The 19,496-nt window shown below is 43.2% G+C and overlaps 1 protein-coding gene across 13 annotated transcripts in view; it reads right to left on the bottom strand.

Annotated features, from left to right (window-relative positions):
- The window catches only part of AGFG1 (ArfGAP with FG repeats 1), a 328,958-nt gene that overhangs the window by 45,887 nt on the left and 263,575 nt on the right, over positions 1-19,496 (bottom strand). For 5 of the 13 annotated variants that reach the window (XM_069213848.1, XM_069213844.1, XM_069213838.1 and 2 more), the window contains one exon: positions 15,708-15,884. In XM_069213848.1, the coding sequence (XP_069069949.1) occupies positions 15,708-15,884 (177 nt within the window). The remainder of the gene's footprint in view (positions 1-15,707; positions 15,885-19,496) is intronic. The other 8 variants (XM_069213840.1, XM_069213837.1, XM_069213843.1 and 5 more) reach the window with 3 other exon arrangements.

Genomic DNA, 19,496 nt, shown 5'->3' with positions numbered 1-19,496 from the left:
CATCAACCATGGTGAGGTCCTCAATGTTAAGAAAGATTGTGCAAGAAATGGGCTATCATTTCAGGCAAGTGACTGCTACTTCAAGGAACAATCACCCTCTTGTTAGAGTGAACCCTCCACATGACTAAATTAACCTGAGCTCTCACACTAGTAGCTATGGCACAGAGGAGACAGGCTTAACTTAGAGCAATATGAAAAGTATTTGTACAGTAGCAAAACAGTAAAACAGATTAGAAAAATTGAGTAAAACTAGAACCCAAAATACACCAAAATCACAGAAATCCACCTAGGGGAACCAAAGATATGATTTTCTAATGCTTTAAGTAAAAACTTTGGAAAAAGCACAACGCTCCAATGTTAGTCAAGGGTTGTGGTAAATGGGGCCATAGGTGTAACTTGAGGCTGACCGTGATGCAGCATAAATCGGGTACTTCAAACAGGTTCAACCCGGCCAAAGACTTTATCTTACAACTTAGTCTGAGTCAACTACTGTTTTGGGAATTCTTGCTTTATGGCAAAAGCCCAAAATTGAATGGGTCAAGGCATTTACGAGAGAGAGAGGGACAGAGAAAGAGAGAGAGCGAGAGAGAGCATGTGTATGAGTGTGTTTTTTTATTCCCCCCACACCCCAATGGTAATCCTAGCACACCCAAACACCTAACATTAAAATCAAGGAAGGTACTGTATCCAAAACAAACAGAGACACAAGTCAAGAAGTACAAAAGCATAGTCCTCCTGCAACCAGACAGTGGATATACAAGACTGTATTGGCGTCCTGTTCGCTTCATTTCAAATGTGCCTCAAGTGTCAAATATGGTTCAACAAACTTGTCAAGCAGGATTTTGCACTGTGCTACCCAGAACGAAGCCCATAGCCCCAGCCCTGAATATTCTGTGGAGTTCAGAGGAGTCATATCTGCCTCTTTAGGACAGCTTATTGTCTAAGACAGTCTATGAAGAATAGGTTGCTTACCTTTAGAAAAGCTTTATCTGTTAGAGACTATGGGGGTCATTCCGACCCTGGCGGTCCATGACCGCCAGGGCCGGGGACCGCGGAAGCACCGCCAACAGGCTGGCGGTGCTTCCTGGGCCATTCTGACCGCAGCGGTAAAGCCGCGGTCAGAAAAGGGGAACTGGCGGTTTACCCCTGGGCCAGGAACAGGATGGCAGGAACGGGTGTCGTGGGGCCCCTGGGGGCCCCTGCACTGCCCATGCCACTGGCATGGGCAGCGCAGGAGCCCCCTAACAGGGCCCCATAAAGATTTTCAGAGTCTGCTTTGCAGACACTGAAAATTGCGACGGGTGCCACTGCACCCGTCGCACCCCTACAACTCCGCCGGCTCCATTCGGAGCCGGCTTCATTGTTGCAGGGGGTTTCCCACTGGGCTGGCGGGCGGCCTTCTGGCGGTCGCCCGCCGGCCCAGCGGGAAAGCCAGAATGGCCGCCGCGGTCTTTTGAACGCGGTGCGGTCATTCAGCGGTTCCCGCCAGGCGGGCGGCTCCTGCCGCCCGCCGGGGTCAGAATGACCCCCTATATCTAGTCACAGATTCCTTACCTTTGAATTTCCCAGGCATCAGACTGGATCTGGAAGATTTTTCCTGAGCAGTACCCCTGAGCGCCAATATGTGACATCAATCAGGATCTGCGTGTGCTGGCAGCAGTGCCGGAAGTGATGTTGTGGTTCCCATAGAGGCAACACCCATGTGCACTGAAATCAGTTACTTTTCACAACTTTCCTTGCCAGGAGTGCGGAGTCATAAAGTGCACTGACCACTGGTATGAAAAACTAGGGCACTGAAAGGAGTCAGCTCTGTCCCTAGAAATCCATTATCAGAGCGGAGAGGATGGGTGGGTCAGTAAGGAATCTGCAGCTAGATATAGTCTACCGGATAAGGTAGCAAAAGTAAGTGACTTGTTCATTCGACAGAGACTTCCAGCTGCTAACAAAGTGGTTGCAGCTTTAGTTCTGGTGAAATGAGCTTGCAAGCCTTCAGGAGGTTGCTTCTTGGCCAATGTGTAGCATATTTTAATGCAGAGCATGACCCATTTAGAGATGATCTGCTTCTGCACACCTCAACTCTCCTTCACACCAACTTATCCCACAAAGAATTAGTCTTGCACCCAGAACACTTGTGTAAGGTGAAAGCACAACGACAAAGCTCTTTTTGAGTCCAGACAATGGAGTCGCTCTTCCTCTTTAGAGCGATAAGGAGGAGCAAAAAAAGTAGGCAGTGTCATTGATTGGTCTACATGAAATGGGGTGACAACTTTCAGCATACAGGGGGCCCTTTTGTAAAGTACCAGTTTCTCAGGTTAGACAGAGAGGTAAGGTGGCTTAGGTGATCATGCCTGCAGCTCACTTACTCTATGGACAGACGTAATGGCCACAAGGAAGGCTGTTTTCAATGTCAGAAGCCTGAGGGAACAACTGTAGAGATGCTAGAAGGACAACACATTAAAAATGTTCAGATCAGATCAGATCATTGAGGCATGATAAATGGTGAAGGGGGTAAAAGATGAACAAGATTCCTTAGGAGCCTGTACAATAGTGAACTTGAACAATGAGGGTTGGTCAGGCAGCTGCAATAAGGCAGAAAGAGTGGACAGATAGCCCTTAAGAGAAACCAGGGTAGAGCCCTGCTGAGCAAGGGAAAGAATAAAGAGCAAGGCTTCAGAAAGAGGATCAATATGTTTCTCTGGACACCACGCCACAAAGTTTTTCCAACGGCAGGTGTATACCATCTTAGTGGAGGGAAACCTGGCTGCCAGGCTAACTTGACTGACTTAGGGAGAAAGGTCAAAAGCTGTCACCTGCCGTTGCTCAATCTCCATGTAAGAAGGTGGAGAGTAGATATATTAGGGTGAAGAACCTTCTTCTGCTGCTGCAACAGAAGATCCTCCCAAAAGGGCAGCCTGATCGGAGGATTGATGGCCATGCTCAGTAGCTTGGCACACCTGACTGTCTGCACCCAGTCTGGAGCCACAAGAATAGCTTGGGCCCAGTCGTTCCTGATTTTTTTGAGAATTCTGGGTAACAGTGGTTTGGGCGGAAAGGCATACAGAAGACCTGAGCTCCACTTGAGACAAAACGAGTCTCAGGACAAGCGCCGCCTTAGAAAATTCAGAGTGCAAAACTTATGACAATGCACGTTCTTAGTGGAGGCGAACAGCCCTAACCAAGGCTCTCCCCACTGCTGAAGGAGACCTTGCGCCATCTCCAGGTGGAGATGCCATTCAGGATCTGCTAGGCACTGATGGCTGAGTTTGTCTCCCCTGGCGATCAGAGAGCCTGCCAGGTGTCGAGCCACCAGGGATATGCCCTGTTCCAGCTGAGTCCAGAGATGCAGGGCCTCTTGACGTAGGGTCCATGACCCCATACCACCCTATCTGTGTCAGTACCACATGGCCGTGGTGTTGTCCATAAACACCTGCACTAACCTTCCCTTGATGGAGGGTAAAAAGACTTTCAATGTCAGCCAGATCACTCGGAGTGCCAGCAGGTTGACGTGGAATTCAGTTTCCACTGGAGACCATAGTCCTCTGATCTCCACCTCTCCCAGATGGCGGCCCCATCCCAGGAGCGACGCATCTGTCACTACTGTCAGATCTGGTTGGGGAAGGAAGAAGTGTCTATTGCTGACCCAATCACGGTTCAATAGCCACCACTGCAAGTCTTTCACATTCCCTTTAAGATCTGGCCCATGTTGGAGACATTCCCAACTGGAACTTTAGGTCCCACTGAAGAGCCTTTGTATGCCAGCAGGTATGTGACACTAGCAGGACGTAGGAGGCCATGAGGACCAGCAAACTCTGAGTCAGTCCCTCCAAAACCCATGATACAGGCTGAAACTTCAGTTTCTCAGCCTGAATATCCTGGACTCTCGGTTCAGGAGAATATGCCTAAAACTGCACTGTGTCAAGAACAGCTCCAATGAAAGGACATGTATGTGAGGGAATCAGGTGTGACTTCAGCACATTGATAGTGAGCCCCAGTGAATGCAGAAGGTCCGCTGTAGCCTGGAGGTGGTAGACAACCGGGAGGGGTGAGCACGACTTGAACAGCCAGTTGTTGAGATAGGGAAAGATTGGCACACCTGATCACCGCAAATGAGCTGCAACCACTGCCATCACCTCGGTGAACACCCAAGGGGTGCTGGTAAGGCCAAAGGGGAGCACAGCAAAGAACGTGCTCGTGGCTTACTGTCAACCGCAGATAATGCCTGTGGGCAGGCAGGAAGGGGAAGTGGAAATAAGCACCCTGATAGTTTAACACAACTGTCCAGAGCAGACAAGATCTGCGCCAACGTGAGCATTCTGAATTTCTCCTTCTTGAGGAAGAAGTTGAGGGCTACGAGAACTAAAATAGGGTGAAGGTCTTTGTCCTTTCTGGGAAACAGAAAGTATTGGGAGTAGCAACCACAGCCCACTTCAGAAGGTTGGGAGGTGGGGGGGAGAGGGGAGGAGGGGTGTTAGTGTCAAAGGGGAGGGAGAAACCCTTTTAAACATCCTGCAACACCCACCTGTCCGATGTTATGGACTGCCAGTGGGGCAGATGAAGGCAAATCCTGCCACCAACTGAATGTTAATTAAAGAGGCATATTAGGAAGGCTTGCAGGCTGCAGCTGCTGGTGTGGTGGACTGACCCACCAGGTCAGTGGGTACTTTGGCCACGCAGATGCCTGGGGAGCATGTGAAGCTTGGTTGCTGGGAAGGAATTGGCACAGCTGGAAGCCACTTTTGTAGCAACATAAGGCAGACTGTGGACGACGTGGGGGTGCACAGAGACCCAAGGACTTGGCCGTAGCAAGAGTCCTTAAAGTGCTCTATCGCCGAATCTGCTTCGTCTCCGAAGAGACAGATGCCATCAAAGGGCATGTCAATAAGGGAAGTTTGGACATTTCCCAAAAAGTCAGACATTCTCAACCATGTGTGGTGCCTCAAGGCCACCAACGATGAAACTGCTCTGTAAAGGGAGTCGGTCATGTTGAGTCCACATCATATTGTGAACTTTGCTGCATCTCCCCCACCGGCAACAGCCTGAGAGTGTAGCCCAGGCCTCCTCTGGGACTGTGGCAGCACTAGCGCAACTGAGTCCCTCAGAGTGTGAAATTAACAGCCCAAAAAGGCATGCAGTGTTCACAGTCCGCAATGCAAGGCTGGCGTTAGAAAATAACTTCTTGCCAAAGAGGCCAGACACTTGGATTCCCTATCCGGGGAGGCGGTAGGGGATTGCAATTGTATTTATATAGCTCTTACTACCCCTGACGATGCGCAAAGCACTTTTCGGTGAGTAGCACGCTACTACAGAACCCAAGAGGATTAGTGGTGGATTAGTATAGGGAAATAGTTAATTTGAGCGGTGGACATGCACGTTTGTAAGTTGGATTAAATAGAATAATGGAGGGATAGAAGATGGAAGAATCTAGAGGTGTTATTTGGGAGATCGGAGTAAGATGAGGTTTAGGATGGGAAAAGAAGAGATGGAGGACGGGAGAGTCTGTAGGAGGGATTAGGGGAAATCACAGTATTAAAATGAGGTTTGGGACGAGTCATGTGAAAGGAAGATAATATATTGAGATTTAGATCTGTATTGGTATAAACACAGATTTTCAAGTGTTGCAGTATTTGAAGGTAGTTTATTTATGTATTCTTTCTATAATGCGCCTTGGGATGTCGAGGCTTGGACCACCAAGCTCTTCGGGGAAGGGTTTTTGGTGAGCAAGTTTGAGTCCCCTGGGGCGGGGCAGTGGCAGCAGCCTGTCATCCTTTTCACAGGAGCCCCCGTGTTGGGTTTGAACCAAGTCCCCAAATGGACGTCAGCGAGGGCGTCATTTATTGGAGTAGGGATTCAAACAATGAAACTACCGGTTGCAACACCTCTGTCAAAATGTTAGTCTTGACTGCCACAGAGGGCAACTGAAGGTCAAGGACATCAGCCGCCCTCTGCACCACCATTGCAATGTGTCTCCCTCCTCCGTAGCCACAGTAGGGGGAGAAAGCATACCAGTATCTTGACAAGTACGCAGTCCACTGGCTTCACCCAGTTCCTCACACCAGTCCATATTTGGGTTGTCTCCAAAAGAGCTGGTATTCTGCAGGGTCCTACGACCCCATCCCATTCCTCTCTGAGGCCTAACCCAAGGAAACAGGGCAAGGCTCTGATGTAAGAGCAAGGTTCCTGCAAGGGTCTGTGTTGGAGTGGGGATCACAATGGGGATGGAGCTGCTGGTTGGCGCCAGGAGCATCAACATGGGGGCCAGGGAATGTCGAGATGTTATGACTGGCACCAGTCTAGATCCAGGAATGGATATCTGGGGAACAATGGAGCCACTGGCGCAGAACCAGATGAGGCCCCTGAGACCCCATGGGACCTGAAGATGTGTCAGAGAGGTTGGGCTACCCAAATATGAGGTGCATGGCTTCACAGAACACTAAGCTGTCACTGACATTGGCAGATGACCGGCTACGAAGGGCTTGAATCCTGTCTTCTTAGATGACATCCTATCATACCAGGAGGAGACGAAAAGAATTGACAGCACAGTGCCTGGGTGGCACCCATATGGATATAGCGGCATCACTTCTGGCGCCGACAATGCATGAGGAGCCGATCAACACCGCCTACGGGCGTGCAGGGGTACGGCTCACAAAAAATCTTCCAGATTCTGTATTCAGATTTAATATTGTTTCCTAGTGTTTCCCTTTTGGACAGCCAGGCTTCCAACAGTAAAAATATATTTCAGTGGCAGGTCACTGTAAGGACACGCTAGCTTATAATTTCTATGTTTATATTTATATGGGGGTGACTAAATATTTAAATGTAAGGTTTTTACCTGTATGAAAGGTTTTACTATGTCAGGTCACAGTGCATGTTTTGCATTGCTAAAGTCGGGTGACAATGGTAGGCCTGAAGTCATTGTTTGCACTGCCACTATAGTAGATCGCACAGTAGTCTACTAGTAGCATTTAACTTCCAGCATCTGAGTACGTTTTCTAACATATACTTTAGGATTTATATCCAAGTTAAATATGACAATTAAGAGTATGCCAATTCAACCATGTTAAAGGGGGAGCATAGGCATTTTACTACTTGTTAGCAATATAAAGTGTACAGAAGTCTATAATCCGCAAGAACAGGGTCCAATAAAAGATTTTTTTTTAAAAATGGGGTGACCACACAGAAAAGGTGTATTACCTGCAGATTATTCTACAGCGAATGTTGTCTTAAAGTCAACCCATAAACCTTCAAGTGAGCTCAGTATCTAGTAAAATACAGTCGGGTGGCTGAAAGGTAGTGGCGTAGAGGTTCATCTGTTAAACAACTAAGTGCCAGATCTTTTGGGGCAGTGAAGGAGGAAAAGTGCTCTTCTGACCTTAGGAAAACGATTCTTAAACAAAGTGATGAAGGAATGCTTGAATTATTCAGAGGCATTGGTCATTACTCGGAGCAGCAATCTGTTACATCATTTTTGCCCAAACTGACACTTTAGACAAAGACTACCTACATGCAAAACGTTTTGTTCCAACAAGAACAGTTGGGCTCCAACTGCAGATCAAGTCATCTCCAGATATGTACACAGGTAATGCTGGACTGTTTTCGGCCTATTTTCTCCTCATCAGTGATGTATAGCTTGAGTCCCCTGGCACAGATCTAGAGCAGGCTAACTGTACTGCTGGAGTGGAACAGGCAGGCTAGTACTCCAAGCTAGGTGAAAATGGGAAGACATGACCCAAGATCCACTTCAACAACTCCCGGCACTGATGATGGCTTATCCCAGTAACATTTGTACACGTCTGGGGCCTTGCATTGATAACAATTGGTTGGTGCACCCTACCATTTTTGGCTGCCTCTTCAATCGTGAACACATGACAATGCTTTATTTACTTTGCTACATTTTGGTTCACAGGTGGGTCCTACATGTTTCTTCCTTTTAGGTCCAGCTGTTCCAGTATGAAGGAGGCAGACTTGAGTGCATGTCACCAGGAGGCTCTCTGGGGGTATGGGATCGATTTATTAAGGGGTTATTCCTTATGCCTAAGGCATCTTATATTAGAGAAACCTACTCTGTTGGAGATGGGAGGGAACGGCGGCCTATATATCTTGTTCTGCCATCAGCATGTGTTGGTTGGGTCCTCTGGGTACTACCCTGGGGATAATGAGTGAGAGGATTGAGAAGTCTGCTTGGATTTGCCCTCTGTGACCCTGCACTCTAGCTGCAAATGGTACAGATTGTTTCCTTAAATGTAAAAGGGCTGAACTCAGTTAACAAGAAGGTTAAGGTTTGGAGCTCTATAAAGGAGAGATCGTTTGATGATATTGCCCAGCAAAAAACACATCTGAAATTACAAGACGAGTCCTACCTCCACCATAAGCAGCACCCTGTAGATATCTGCTCCTCATCCCACACAAAACACAATGGGGTCACCTTATTCTTCTACAAGAATTTCCAAATCACATCCTTTTCCAAAAAATAAATATGGATATGTGATGGCCACGGCACACTCCAGGGCAAACGACTTGGTTGCCACATTATATACTTATAAATTTGGCCAAGATTTGTTTTTGATATCCTTCTTAGGCCCAGCCAAGGCAGTGAGCATGTGCTATCTTCAAGACCTGCTGTATTCAGTAAATGGGCTTTGATTCCGTCTGCAGCTTACCATAGGATCACTGCAGCGACGCTCTTCTTTGCTGCCTTCTAACTGGTTCGCACAGCACATACATCACTTCGTTCTTGGCTGAGGAGCACTGACCAATTTCTTTACACTTTCAGTGTTTATCAGTTGTTCAGGAGGTGGAGGGGGACTCTTTTTAATTGTTTCCTGCCTCAGCTTGTATGTGCCATTTTACTTCTACTACACGTTCATTCGGTGTTCATCCAATGGGAGTTCATTTGCAGGCATTCTGAATTTATCATTTTGTTTCCATTTCATTGTTTCAATTGCAATGAATTTCATTTTTTTTAGTTTTTTTTTTTTAAGGCATGACGAGAACCCGGATGCCCAGGTCTAAAGTCAGCAGCTCTGGATGTTAAGCCACATCCTTACTCAAAATATTGCTGGTTTTATGTTTTACATCCTTACTCAAAATACTGCTAGTTTTATGGGTTTTTTTTTAAACTAGTTTTCAATATGTCAGTGTAAGCCGCCAGTGAAGACTCGTACCTTCCTCGTATTTCCCTATGAAGGGAGGTGATTGGTTTACGCAAGGAGTCCACCTCCATTGTGAATGTGTTTTTCACGGAGAGTAGAAACCGGAAGTGAAACGGCTGATGCCAGCACACCAAGGGACATCAGAGCTGGGGGCTGTAGTACCTCTCGGGTGTCAATGAACCTCATCTGTTCTCTTAGTGACTTACATGGGCTGGAGGGTGTGTACTCACAGCTGTGCAAGGAAGAAGTATTCACATCTGTGTTGCTGCCCCTGGTCAGTGAGTGATGTCGCCTCTGTATATTTTGTAAACTTCCTACTCTAAATGAAATTGTACTGTGGTGGTTTGCCAATGCTGTTTGTAGACTTCTATATTGCTCCTCCTAAACTCCATGCAATGAATCATAGTGGTTTAGTAGTGCCTTTAATGTGTCACGTCACTGGGTCTCCTCTGTATTTCTATATGTATGTATTGGTAGTTTAACATTAGTACCTGCAGTGGGCTGCTTCCTTTTTGCTCTTGGGTAGATGTCATAAAATAAGTATAGTACTGCCTACCCCAAAAGACAGCAGGTACCTGCATATGTGACTCATTTCTTCTCACGCTCTCTCAGGGCTCGAAAAATCTACTCGGACCACTCCCTATGGCGAGTTCTATTTTATGAGGTCAAGCTATTTTTTTATATTCCACTTGACCCTTCGGGCAAGTGGACAAAGAACAGGTGTTTTATTCCGTCAGAAACTGAGTTAGCAATTATGATGTCTTTACATCTTATTCTTGTCACATCTGCTCTCTGTTCACAGACAGAGGTCAAAAGTCATTGTCTTCTTGCAATACAAATACTTTTCCTTGTGACTGCAGAGTTCCAGGATTTTGTAAGGTAAGCTGTCTGACCTATGTGAAATGAAAGGCTCTAACACAGATTTCTATAGCTAAGTCAACTTTACAAACATTTCAAAATATACTTCAGTAGCTGCAAAAGACCATTTTTTCTACTTCTGTGTGATGAATAAAATATTTTAGTAGAATGAAAAAAGTCAGAACACTTTGCTTAGTGATGTGCAAATGATAAATGTTTTCTGAAACCCAATTTTCACAGATTATTGGTAATACACAATATACATTTATCAGTAAAGCTGCAAGTTAGTGGAAAGTGTTTTGGACATTTCTTGGAAATTTACTGTCTGTAAATGACAGTGCTCTACCACATCATGCCTTAGTGATATATTTATTAAAAGTGAGTGTTTAAACAAACTGAGAAACACTCCTGCCTGATGGCAAAGCTATTAGTAAAGTAGAAGGCAAGTCATGCATGGATCATGTGTACCCTATATGTGGGCTAGATTTATTATAAATGGAGCAAAGTTTAGTGTATTTAAACGAACAAAAGATTATTATTTTTTTATTTTTTTTTTTTACAGCAAAAATGCTGAACCCACATATTGGAAGGTACACTCATATGTAAGAATGAAGAAAAAGGTGATTGTAAAATATAATATTTGCCTAGGATCACACAATTTGAAACCCGTTTCGGGGTCAAGTACATTACAGTTAGATCGAGTAGATTATTCAAGCTACTCAACCTGCAGGTCTAGTAACATTTTTATGATTTTTCGAGGTTTGTCTCTGCAACACCTATGTTATTGTGTAGCGACACTGAGCACTGTGTACTCACGTGTCCTCAAACCTTAGGCACCTCATATGTAAGTCGCTTAAACAATGGGCATCAAAGGGTGCTCAGGAACCAGATGCAAATAGGAGCATTTGACAACCTCACCAGTGTTATAGAATGCTATGTAAATAATGCAACCAAACTATGGACTATATCGCTTTAGGTCTCATAAAGCGTAACAAATGCACTACCAAGAAACAAGGAGAACCTTCACAATGCTTGTTGCACCTTATGCCCCATATACATCTAAATTTGCTGTCAAATGATCACAGATTGCTGCAATGCTATTTTCCGAATAGCAGTGTTACCCTGAAGAGCCCAAAAATCCCTGTGTGAGACACACTGTTGGATACTCACCTGTGCAAACATTGGTTTAACTCCCTGAGCCTCCTTTGCAGAATCACACCAATAATACAGTTAAGAGAGCTGAGTATGCAGAGTTCCTGCTGCAGTAGCCTCTGGGCAATCTGCAGATCACAAGCTTTATAACAAATACGGTACCCTCTCCCTTCCACACTTCTTGGCTACATAAAGTCGTCATTGCTACGTTGGGAAATTGCTACAGTGCAAATCTGTGGCAGTGACTGGCGAGTAAAACACTAGAAATAGTAAAGGCACATTTAAAAAAAACAAGTCTGCAAAGGGCATCACTATGATTAGGTGGAACAAGGGTTGTAGCTTGGTCAGTAAGATTTGGGGGGGAGTGGAAGGTGAGCTTCCGATTTCCCAACAATCAAGAGTTACATTGCAATTTGGACACAAGTGTCTGATTATACTGAGCTTCACATATAAGAAATATGCACGCGCTGCTAGCATGTCAGTTACATCTGAATTCAACATTTAGACCTACAGGTCACTCCCGAATTTCTGCGACAGAAGCACTGAGCTATCTGTAAAACACAAAGCTGTGACTGTCATGTTCCACAGCTAGCATTGCAGCAAGCACATTAGCCCTCTCAAGTATTTATGATGAGTCAACCCTGAGAACAAACAGCACACAGATCTCTCCATTTACAATAACCACAAAAGAGGTTGAAATAGGCATTGAGAAACCTTTACGAGAAAAGTACACACATGAACTGGAATATTGAAAACGTAATCTACATGATCAATTGCTAATATTTCTACTACTAGCCTTCCTCCAGGGTTTCAGTTAGTCAGCCATCAACTCTGATAGTGGGGCGGTGAATGGCTATTTAATGGGCAGACCCTTTATGAGAATAGCAACTTCCCCTACACGATATGGCTTTCCAGCTGACTATGTTGCTGACACCCTATTGGTTTGTATGGTGGCTTTTATGATGGCTTGGTACTGAAGCAAAATTCATGGCATATCTTTAAAGGAGTCCCTCCTGTGTTCTAAGTGTCCATACATTGGCTCTGTCAGCACGGAATGTTTCTTCACTCTCATGTGAAGAATGATGTTATGGTCCACAATGTCTTGCCATGTTCTGTTATTTGATGGGCAGACCCTTTCTTATGAGAATAGCAACTTCCCGTAAACGATATGGCTTTCCAGCTGACTCTGTTGCTGCCACCCTATTGGTTTGTTCGAATGTTTGTATGATGGCTTGGCATTCATTGCCCACCCAGTCCCTGTGCATTTTTTGGCTTTCCTCCTGTGATAGCTGCCGGTCCTATATGAGCGTTATGTCAGGGTGTAATGTGTGGAGACACGTTAGGATTTTCTTGCATTTAGTTGATGAATCAACCCATTCACATTTGGGGAAATTATATTGAGGGCATTCATGGTTTGGATCATCTGACCTTGAATGGAGTTGGGGGAAGGAGTGGTAACTGAGTGCAGGTGCAATTTTTGTTTTGTAGGGTTGAAGGAGTGTATAGTTGACTAACAGCCAGGTGCATCTAACAGACACATGTACTTACACTAAGAACAGTGCCCAGGTGGTAACTGATTTCCAGGAAACCAACCCAGAGCCCCAGCAGAATATGCAGACGTATTACTGTAAACTTGTGGGTGTCTAAAGTACTGTGGATGCCGTATACACTTGTCATTGTGGGACCAGTCTTTAGGGTTCATATTTCCGTAAGTTATTGTACATAATGGAAGGTCCTAAATATTCCGGGAAGTCACCACAATAACTCCTATATGCAGATGACATACTAGTCATGCTCTCAAAACCCCCAAAGGTCCACCCCACACCTCACCCCACACTTAATTTATATGTTCACCAGATTCTCCCTATTCTTTGGGTACAAAACTAACAGGGGTAAATGCGAGACTCTGCCTTTAACGCAATTTACGGAAGAATCACCAACGGAGCCCTTTGAATAGAAACAAATCAACCTGAAATATTTGAGGAATCACTATAAAAAAAATGTGGTAAGCCTACACGGTTGGGGATAACATGGACCCACTAATTTCAACAATAAAGGCAGATCTACAAAGACGGTCTGCACTTTCCCTGTCCTTGTGGGGCACAATACAAATGTATGAACTGAATGCAATACCAGCACTAATTACATATTTGTGATGCTTGCAATAAGTCTACCTGTCCATGTGATATGTGAACTTACCAAGGTAATGAAGACATTCATCTGGACAGGAAGACCACCACGTCTGAAAATGAGTAAGCTTCATGCCACAGCCTACGGTTAACACATGTTGAACAATACTAACTAGCTGGTGGAATATAAAGATACAACCCATTATGTATGTGAAACAAACGAAGCCAAGAGGCATCCAACCAATTCCTACAAGAGACAGTTCATACTTGGCAATACAGACAAGTGAAAAAGGGGGAAGACTGTGCCCTTTATAAAGGGGCCCTACTGGGGGGGCAAACACAAAATATCTGCAGGAGGCAATGAACCCATTCGGAAACATCTTGTTGACAAAGGCAATTGAAGAATCGATTGCCTTATTAAAGATGGAAGGCAAACCTTTTCTGAAGCCTGAGACCAATTTTGGCACCTAGGATGCCTATGCTGGGACTTTCAAGGGCTCTACAATTGACTCAAAGTACCTACACAAATATTTACAGAACTAAATAAACCCACAATATTGAAGTGTTTTCGCTCATGCAGAACATTCAATGGGGCAGTGTCAAGCCTAAACAACGCTCTTATTCACAGTTCTTTTTCTTACTCTACATTAAGATAATTGAAGAACTAGTTGACAGATCAGCCCAACTATAGAACACAGATTGTACTCTAGAAGGGAAGGAACTACTATATGATACACAATGCAGGAAGCCCACCTAAAATTTAGTTATTACAAAATACATAGATGCACTGGATTCCCAAGAGTCTCCACAACACAGGGCTATTACCAGGTACTCCCTGGGAGCGATAGTGTACATATCCTCTGAAAGTGCCCAGCTTTAGATCATTACTGAAAGGACGTATGGAACTCCATAAACGAGGTCTTAGAACATATGAGTCCATTAACATACTAGTTGGCTCACCTACACAACAGTATGGACTACCTCAAAGTCACACACCAGATGATTAGATGGTTCGCAGCCACTCAAGGGACAGCTAAGTTCTGTGTACTTAAGACTGTGGAGATTCCCCATTAGCCCTCATCTACAGATGTGGATGCAAGTCATGTACAAAACAGCCAGGTATGAACAGGTAATCTACAGTGTAAATGATCAAATGGGAAACCTTGACAGAAGTTGTGTAGATTTGTTCCCAATCCCAATGAATATGTGCAGGCACTGCATGCCTTAGCTTGACTTACTTGAACTGTTGAACCAAGACGTAATAAATGTACGACTGAAGTAGATAATACAGACTGATCCCAAACAAATCAATAATAATAGAGCCCACTAACCACACCACTAGTAACGTGGCTAGAAGAGGAAGGAATTTCAAACAAAACAACTTGCAAGTGATAACACAAGTACAAGGTTTGCAAACAGGGAAGTACATTGGTGTCCCAATATCAGAGAACACTACCTCCCTGGGAGGAATCACCACCACAAGACCTAACGCCAATACCCTAGATAAAAGAGAGTAAGGGGCACATATAACATGTAGGCATAGTCTGGTTTAATTGCTTAGAAGGATAAAAGAAAAGCATGTATAGCACAGCCTGAACAGGCATAAAACCTGTTGATCAGCAAATCTTCCTATAGCTATTATATATCTGTCGAGATAGGGATATGCAAAGTCATAGTCCTTGAATGGCACAGTAGGGAACACGTGTAAGAGTGAAGAAATAATGCTCAAGTGTAGGTGAAACTGACATGGAATGAGTAACAAAATAAAAAGATAATGAAAATGATGATTTGTAATATTGTGAAACTGATGTGATATTTTATATACTAGATTTGTTTAAAATGAATAAAGAACTGTTAAAAAAAGAAAAAGCACAGTAATAGGGTGATGCAGGTAGGTTTTGCGATGTTTGTGTTAGAGGCCAGGGCAATACAGTTATTAGCAGGGCCAATTTGTTGCCATAATATGCCAACCTTTAACTTCACTTTTAAGTAACACCATGCTTTGATCATGTTAACATATAGAGCACATTCCTGTTGTGTGGTACATTTAATAACGAAGTTTTTATTATACTCAACATATATAAATTAAAATCACCAAGGTGACTAAAACGATTAATACGTTGGTCCCCTAAAAAACGAATTTCATCTATTAGTTAAAGAAACATCTGTAAATTGTCTTCTTTTAAATCTCAGCAATCATTCTGTAAGCACTTAAACATGTAACTGCCTAATTTCCTTTGTCAGCGATAATTAATATTAAACAAAATATATGGTAAGAGGGTTTGTTACGATACAATAAAGGCACACATGGCTACGTGCAAATCAAGTATACATTTCTCAGTAAGAGTCTTCATATGAATGCACAGTAAAAATAGATCTTCAAGAAAAAATACAATTCTTGTATATTTGCAAACACTACCTGCATGTATTAGATTACCATTCTGTTGTTGGGAAAAGGCAGCCTGCTGAGGGAAAGATGCTTGGGCAGGAAATGCTGGCTGATGAAAAGTGCCACTAAAACTGGTAGGAAGATTATATGCAGTAGGAGCTCCGAATCCTGCAGGCATGCTCATAGAGGCAGTTCCAAACGTCGCTGCTAGAAGATGGAAAAAAGTTAGACTAGGTCTGTGAATGTTAATGAGTATGACAATAACTTTGAGCGATGACAAAATACATCTCAGGGACACAGTTAAGAACATTCTAGTTTAACAAAATCCTCTATTTTACTTAAGATTCCATATTCCAATTCCTTCCACCTTGACTTCGTCTCCCTCTTGCTTCCCTTTTAGCTTTTTCCATGGTCAATATCACCCATCCAGATATTTGTTGCTTTCCTGATATAGCCAAGAGGGAACTTCATGCTTGCATTCTCGCCAGCTAATATTTAAATTAAATCCCTTTATTTTCCTTAAGACGCAGTAATGCTCAACAAGAAAACATTCAAACTTGGACCAATTTACATTTCGCAAAAGTTAAAAAATGTAATCCACATTCACTATCGCTTCCTACTTCACATCATTTGCCTACTTAAAAAAATCTCACCTTTAATGTAAAAACAGAACTTGAGGGATCAATGCTGCATACTCATATCGTGTGCTCTCATATGCCAACAGAAGAATTGTACTCCATCTCATTTGGTTACGTAGGTAACTTTGATCCCCGTTTGAGGGTCTTCCCCTTAAGAAGTATTTGTCTCCATATTCCTAACGGTACTACACCTTTCGTTTACTTGTGTAAACGCACCACGTTCCCTTTAATGACCTGTACCATATTTCGTTCAATCATTTGCAAAATCACCTCGAAATGAACATTCTTCATAAACCTAACCAATACCAAATATTGCCTTGTATTCTTCCATGACTTCATATATTTTCAAGCATATTCTTGACGGTTCTTATCTGCCTCCAAATCCTGAAAATTAATCTATGCTGTCCCAAATGTGATCAGTTATTTTCACAAACTGTCTTTATCCTATACAACTAATATTTCTTTACACTAGAAATATTTTAGCAAATATTGCAAGGCAGACCAATGTAAATTGAGTGACTTTCAGGGGAATAGTTGAAGAGAAAACAAGACCTACAAGTTTGCAAACTAAAAACATTTAAAAAGAAAAAATGAAAACCATAACCATGCAAGAGAAGCTGGCATCATAACTGATAGTGTGCTTTTCTACCACGGTCAAAATCAGTGCATAAAATAAGAACGGTAACGGCCAGTACATTCTCACAACTATTAATGCCAACATATTTACTTTTACATTTTCTTACTGTCTCGTCTTAACCTAGAGTGTAAGAGTTCATCATAGCTATCTGTACACCAACTAAACAAACTTCCGAGCACGTCAGGCAACACAGCTGAAATAAAATTGTTCTAGCTGTAACGTAAATTTGGAACGCAAACGTCACAGACTATCAGAGTACCAACAGTTAGGAGTGAGGAATTAATTTAAACTTGGTTATTAATCATGTGCCTGCTGGACTCTCCAGTGCAACCATCAATGCTTCTATTTGCATAAAACCACACTTCAGTTTCCTAAACATCTTAGCAGATGTTGCCAGCAAAAGCCAAAGAAACAATTTAACTAAAAAAATATGTTAAAGGCTTGCTGATTTTAACCTTCTGATCTGGAAGATGCACTTAAAGAGTAACGTTAGCAAAAAATGTCGAGTAGTCCATGTAACGTGGAATCTGCACTGGTACGTGCCTCTCAAAATTGGCACTCAAACAGGAGGTCCAGGAATAAATGTAGTCAACCTCAAATCAAGAGCAAGTTTTTACTCTACAAACCTTGTATAAACAAGCATTGGCAAAGCCAGTAGGGGTCACCTATGCATAACCTATTGAGTTTGTCAATATTTTCTTAACATGTTGCACAGCTAAAGAAGCACTGCCACCATGGCTGAAAGTGGGAGGGGGGAGGGGGGGGGTAGAGGAGGGGGGGAAGAAGCAGCACTACAAGACCTGCGTGACTGTCACCTTCAGATTATAATTTTACAAATACAACTTTGTGTGACAGACATTGCAAAAAACCCGCAGACAATCTTAAAAAAAATAATAATATTAATTTAAAAAAAATAGGGAGCGAATCTCCCATTAATCATTTCGTTTTGCTAAGGGTAGCTGTTTGGTGGTGCTATTAGACCAACGATCCCAGTCGCATCCTGAGGAGGTTGTACATGACAACATGCAGTGTCGACTCCTCACTTTTCAACAGCAGCTTTCTGTGTCTGCAAGTGACCAGTTTCATCCAATCCTAAAATCCTATAGTGTACTGTGTAAACTGTTCAAGTTGAAACCTGATCATATGAGCGCTTCTAATCACACGCTGGTATTTCACCAAGATGCCTTACGATTACCACCAAATCTGTGTGCCTTAGATTGTCATAGGTGTATGTGAATATGCCAGTTGTTCTGTCACAATTACATGTTACTGGAATCTCATCATCTGCTCCATGCTTCTCGACGCACAGCCACACCCACTACCTTTGCGAGCCTCCTTCTACAACAAAAAAGAATCTCTGCAAAAAGATGGTGGCTTCTTGAAACTGAAACAACATATATCAAACACCTAAAATACATACATAAAAGCAAGTTTCTCAGTGTCTGCCTTTTAAACAACAGACTTACTGAGCTTACTAAAACGTAGTCATCATGCACAAATCAAAAACAAGCAGAGATGTGAGAAATCAGTGGGTAGACAGGTTAAACAGCAAGGCTGGAGAGGTAGGGGACAGACAAACATGAGGAAGGAGGAAGGAGGCCATAATGGATAACAGTGAATGCAGGACAGTGCTCGGAACTATATTGAAAAAGCACAGAGGTTGAGAGGAGAGGAGACAGCCTACAAAGGCAGTTGTTTGGTGTCCTACATACCACATTTCTTTTTTAAAAAGTACCTTTTGAAGAGCACAGCCAGTGGAAAGGCAATAGCCATCAGCCACTGGCCAGTGACCAGAAGCTGTAGTTGGGGCCATGCTACATTGGCTTGGGCAGGAAGATGTGCAAAGTGAAAGCAGACAGCGTGCTGACCAATCAGAAGCATGGAAATTAGAGCGGTGTTGGTTCAAACGTATAGTAAGTAAAGGTAAGTAATGGGCAGTTTCTAAGCCCCTTTAAAGATTTTTTTTTTTTTAAACAAGAGATTTTGCAGAAACCTAAATATAACACTAAATCACACTGCAAGAAAAGGAAATCAAGTAGTGTTGTCTTGTCTTTACCTCTACAACTAAATGGCGAAATTAGATGCCTTGCAGAGAGCAGAAGAAGACAGTGTATAAAAAAAAAAAACGGGCTGGATGACACACTAAAGTGATGGTACAAAGAGGCCAAATCTAAATTAGCTCAAATAAGTCCCCCCAATAATGTTAAATGCTAAATTATGATAATGATTTTTCCTATATTTGTCACAACAGTGACCTATAAGATCTCTTCTTTGTAAAAATAACATTTAGATTAGAAGTCAGTGTAAATTATGTTACAATTCACAAAAGTGTCCCAAAAATTATAATTGGGTGTCTCAAATATAATGTTAAATTACATCCTCCACAGCTCACTAATCTTCAAAATACTGCCACTAACCTCTTAAACTCTCTGAAAGAAGGATGTCACAATAATGTGGCCTGCAGGTTCTAGCAGGGCTCTTGGTTGAGACCCACGTTATTTAAAACTAGGGGGCAGATATACGTAGATACAATTTTGCATTTCC

The sequence above is a fragment of the Pleurodeles waltl genome, chromosome 11 (genome assembly GCF_031143425.1).
Source record: "Pleurodeles waltl isolate 20211129_DDA chromosome 11, aPleWal1.hap1.20221129, whole genome shotgun sequence".
Lineage (NCBI taxonomy): Eukaryota > Metazoa > Chordata > Amphibia > Caudata > Salamandridae > Pleurodeles > Pleurodeles waltl.
Note: the sequence above shows the minus strand (reverse complement) of the source record. Positions and strands in the feature narration are given on the sequence as shown.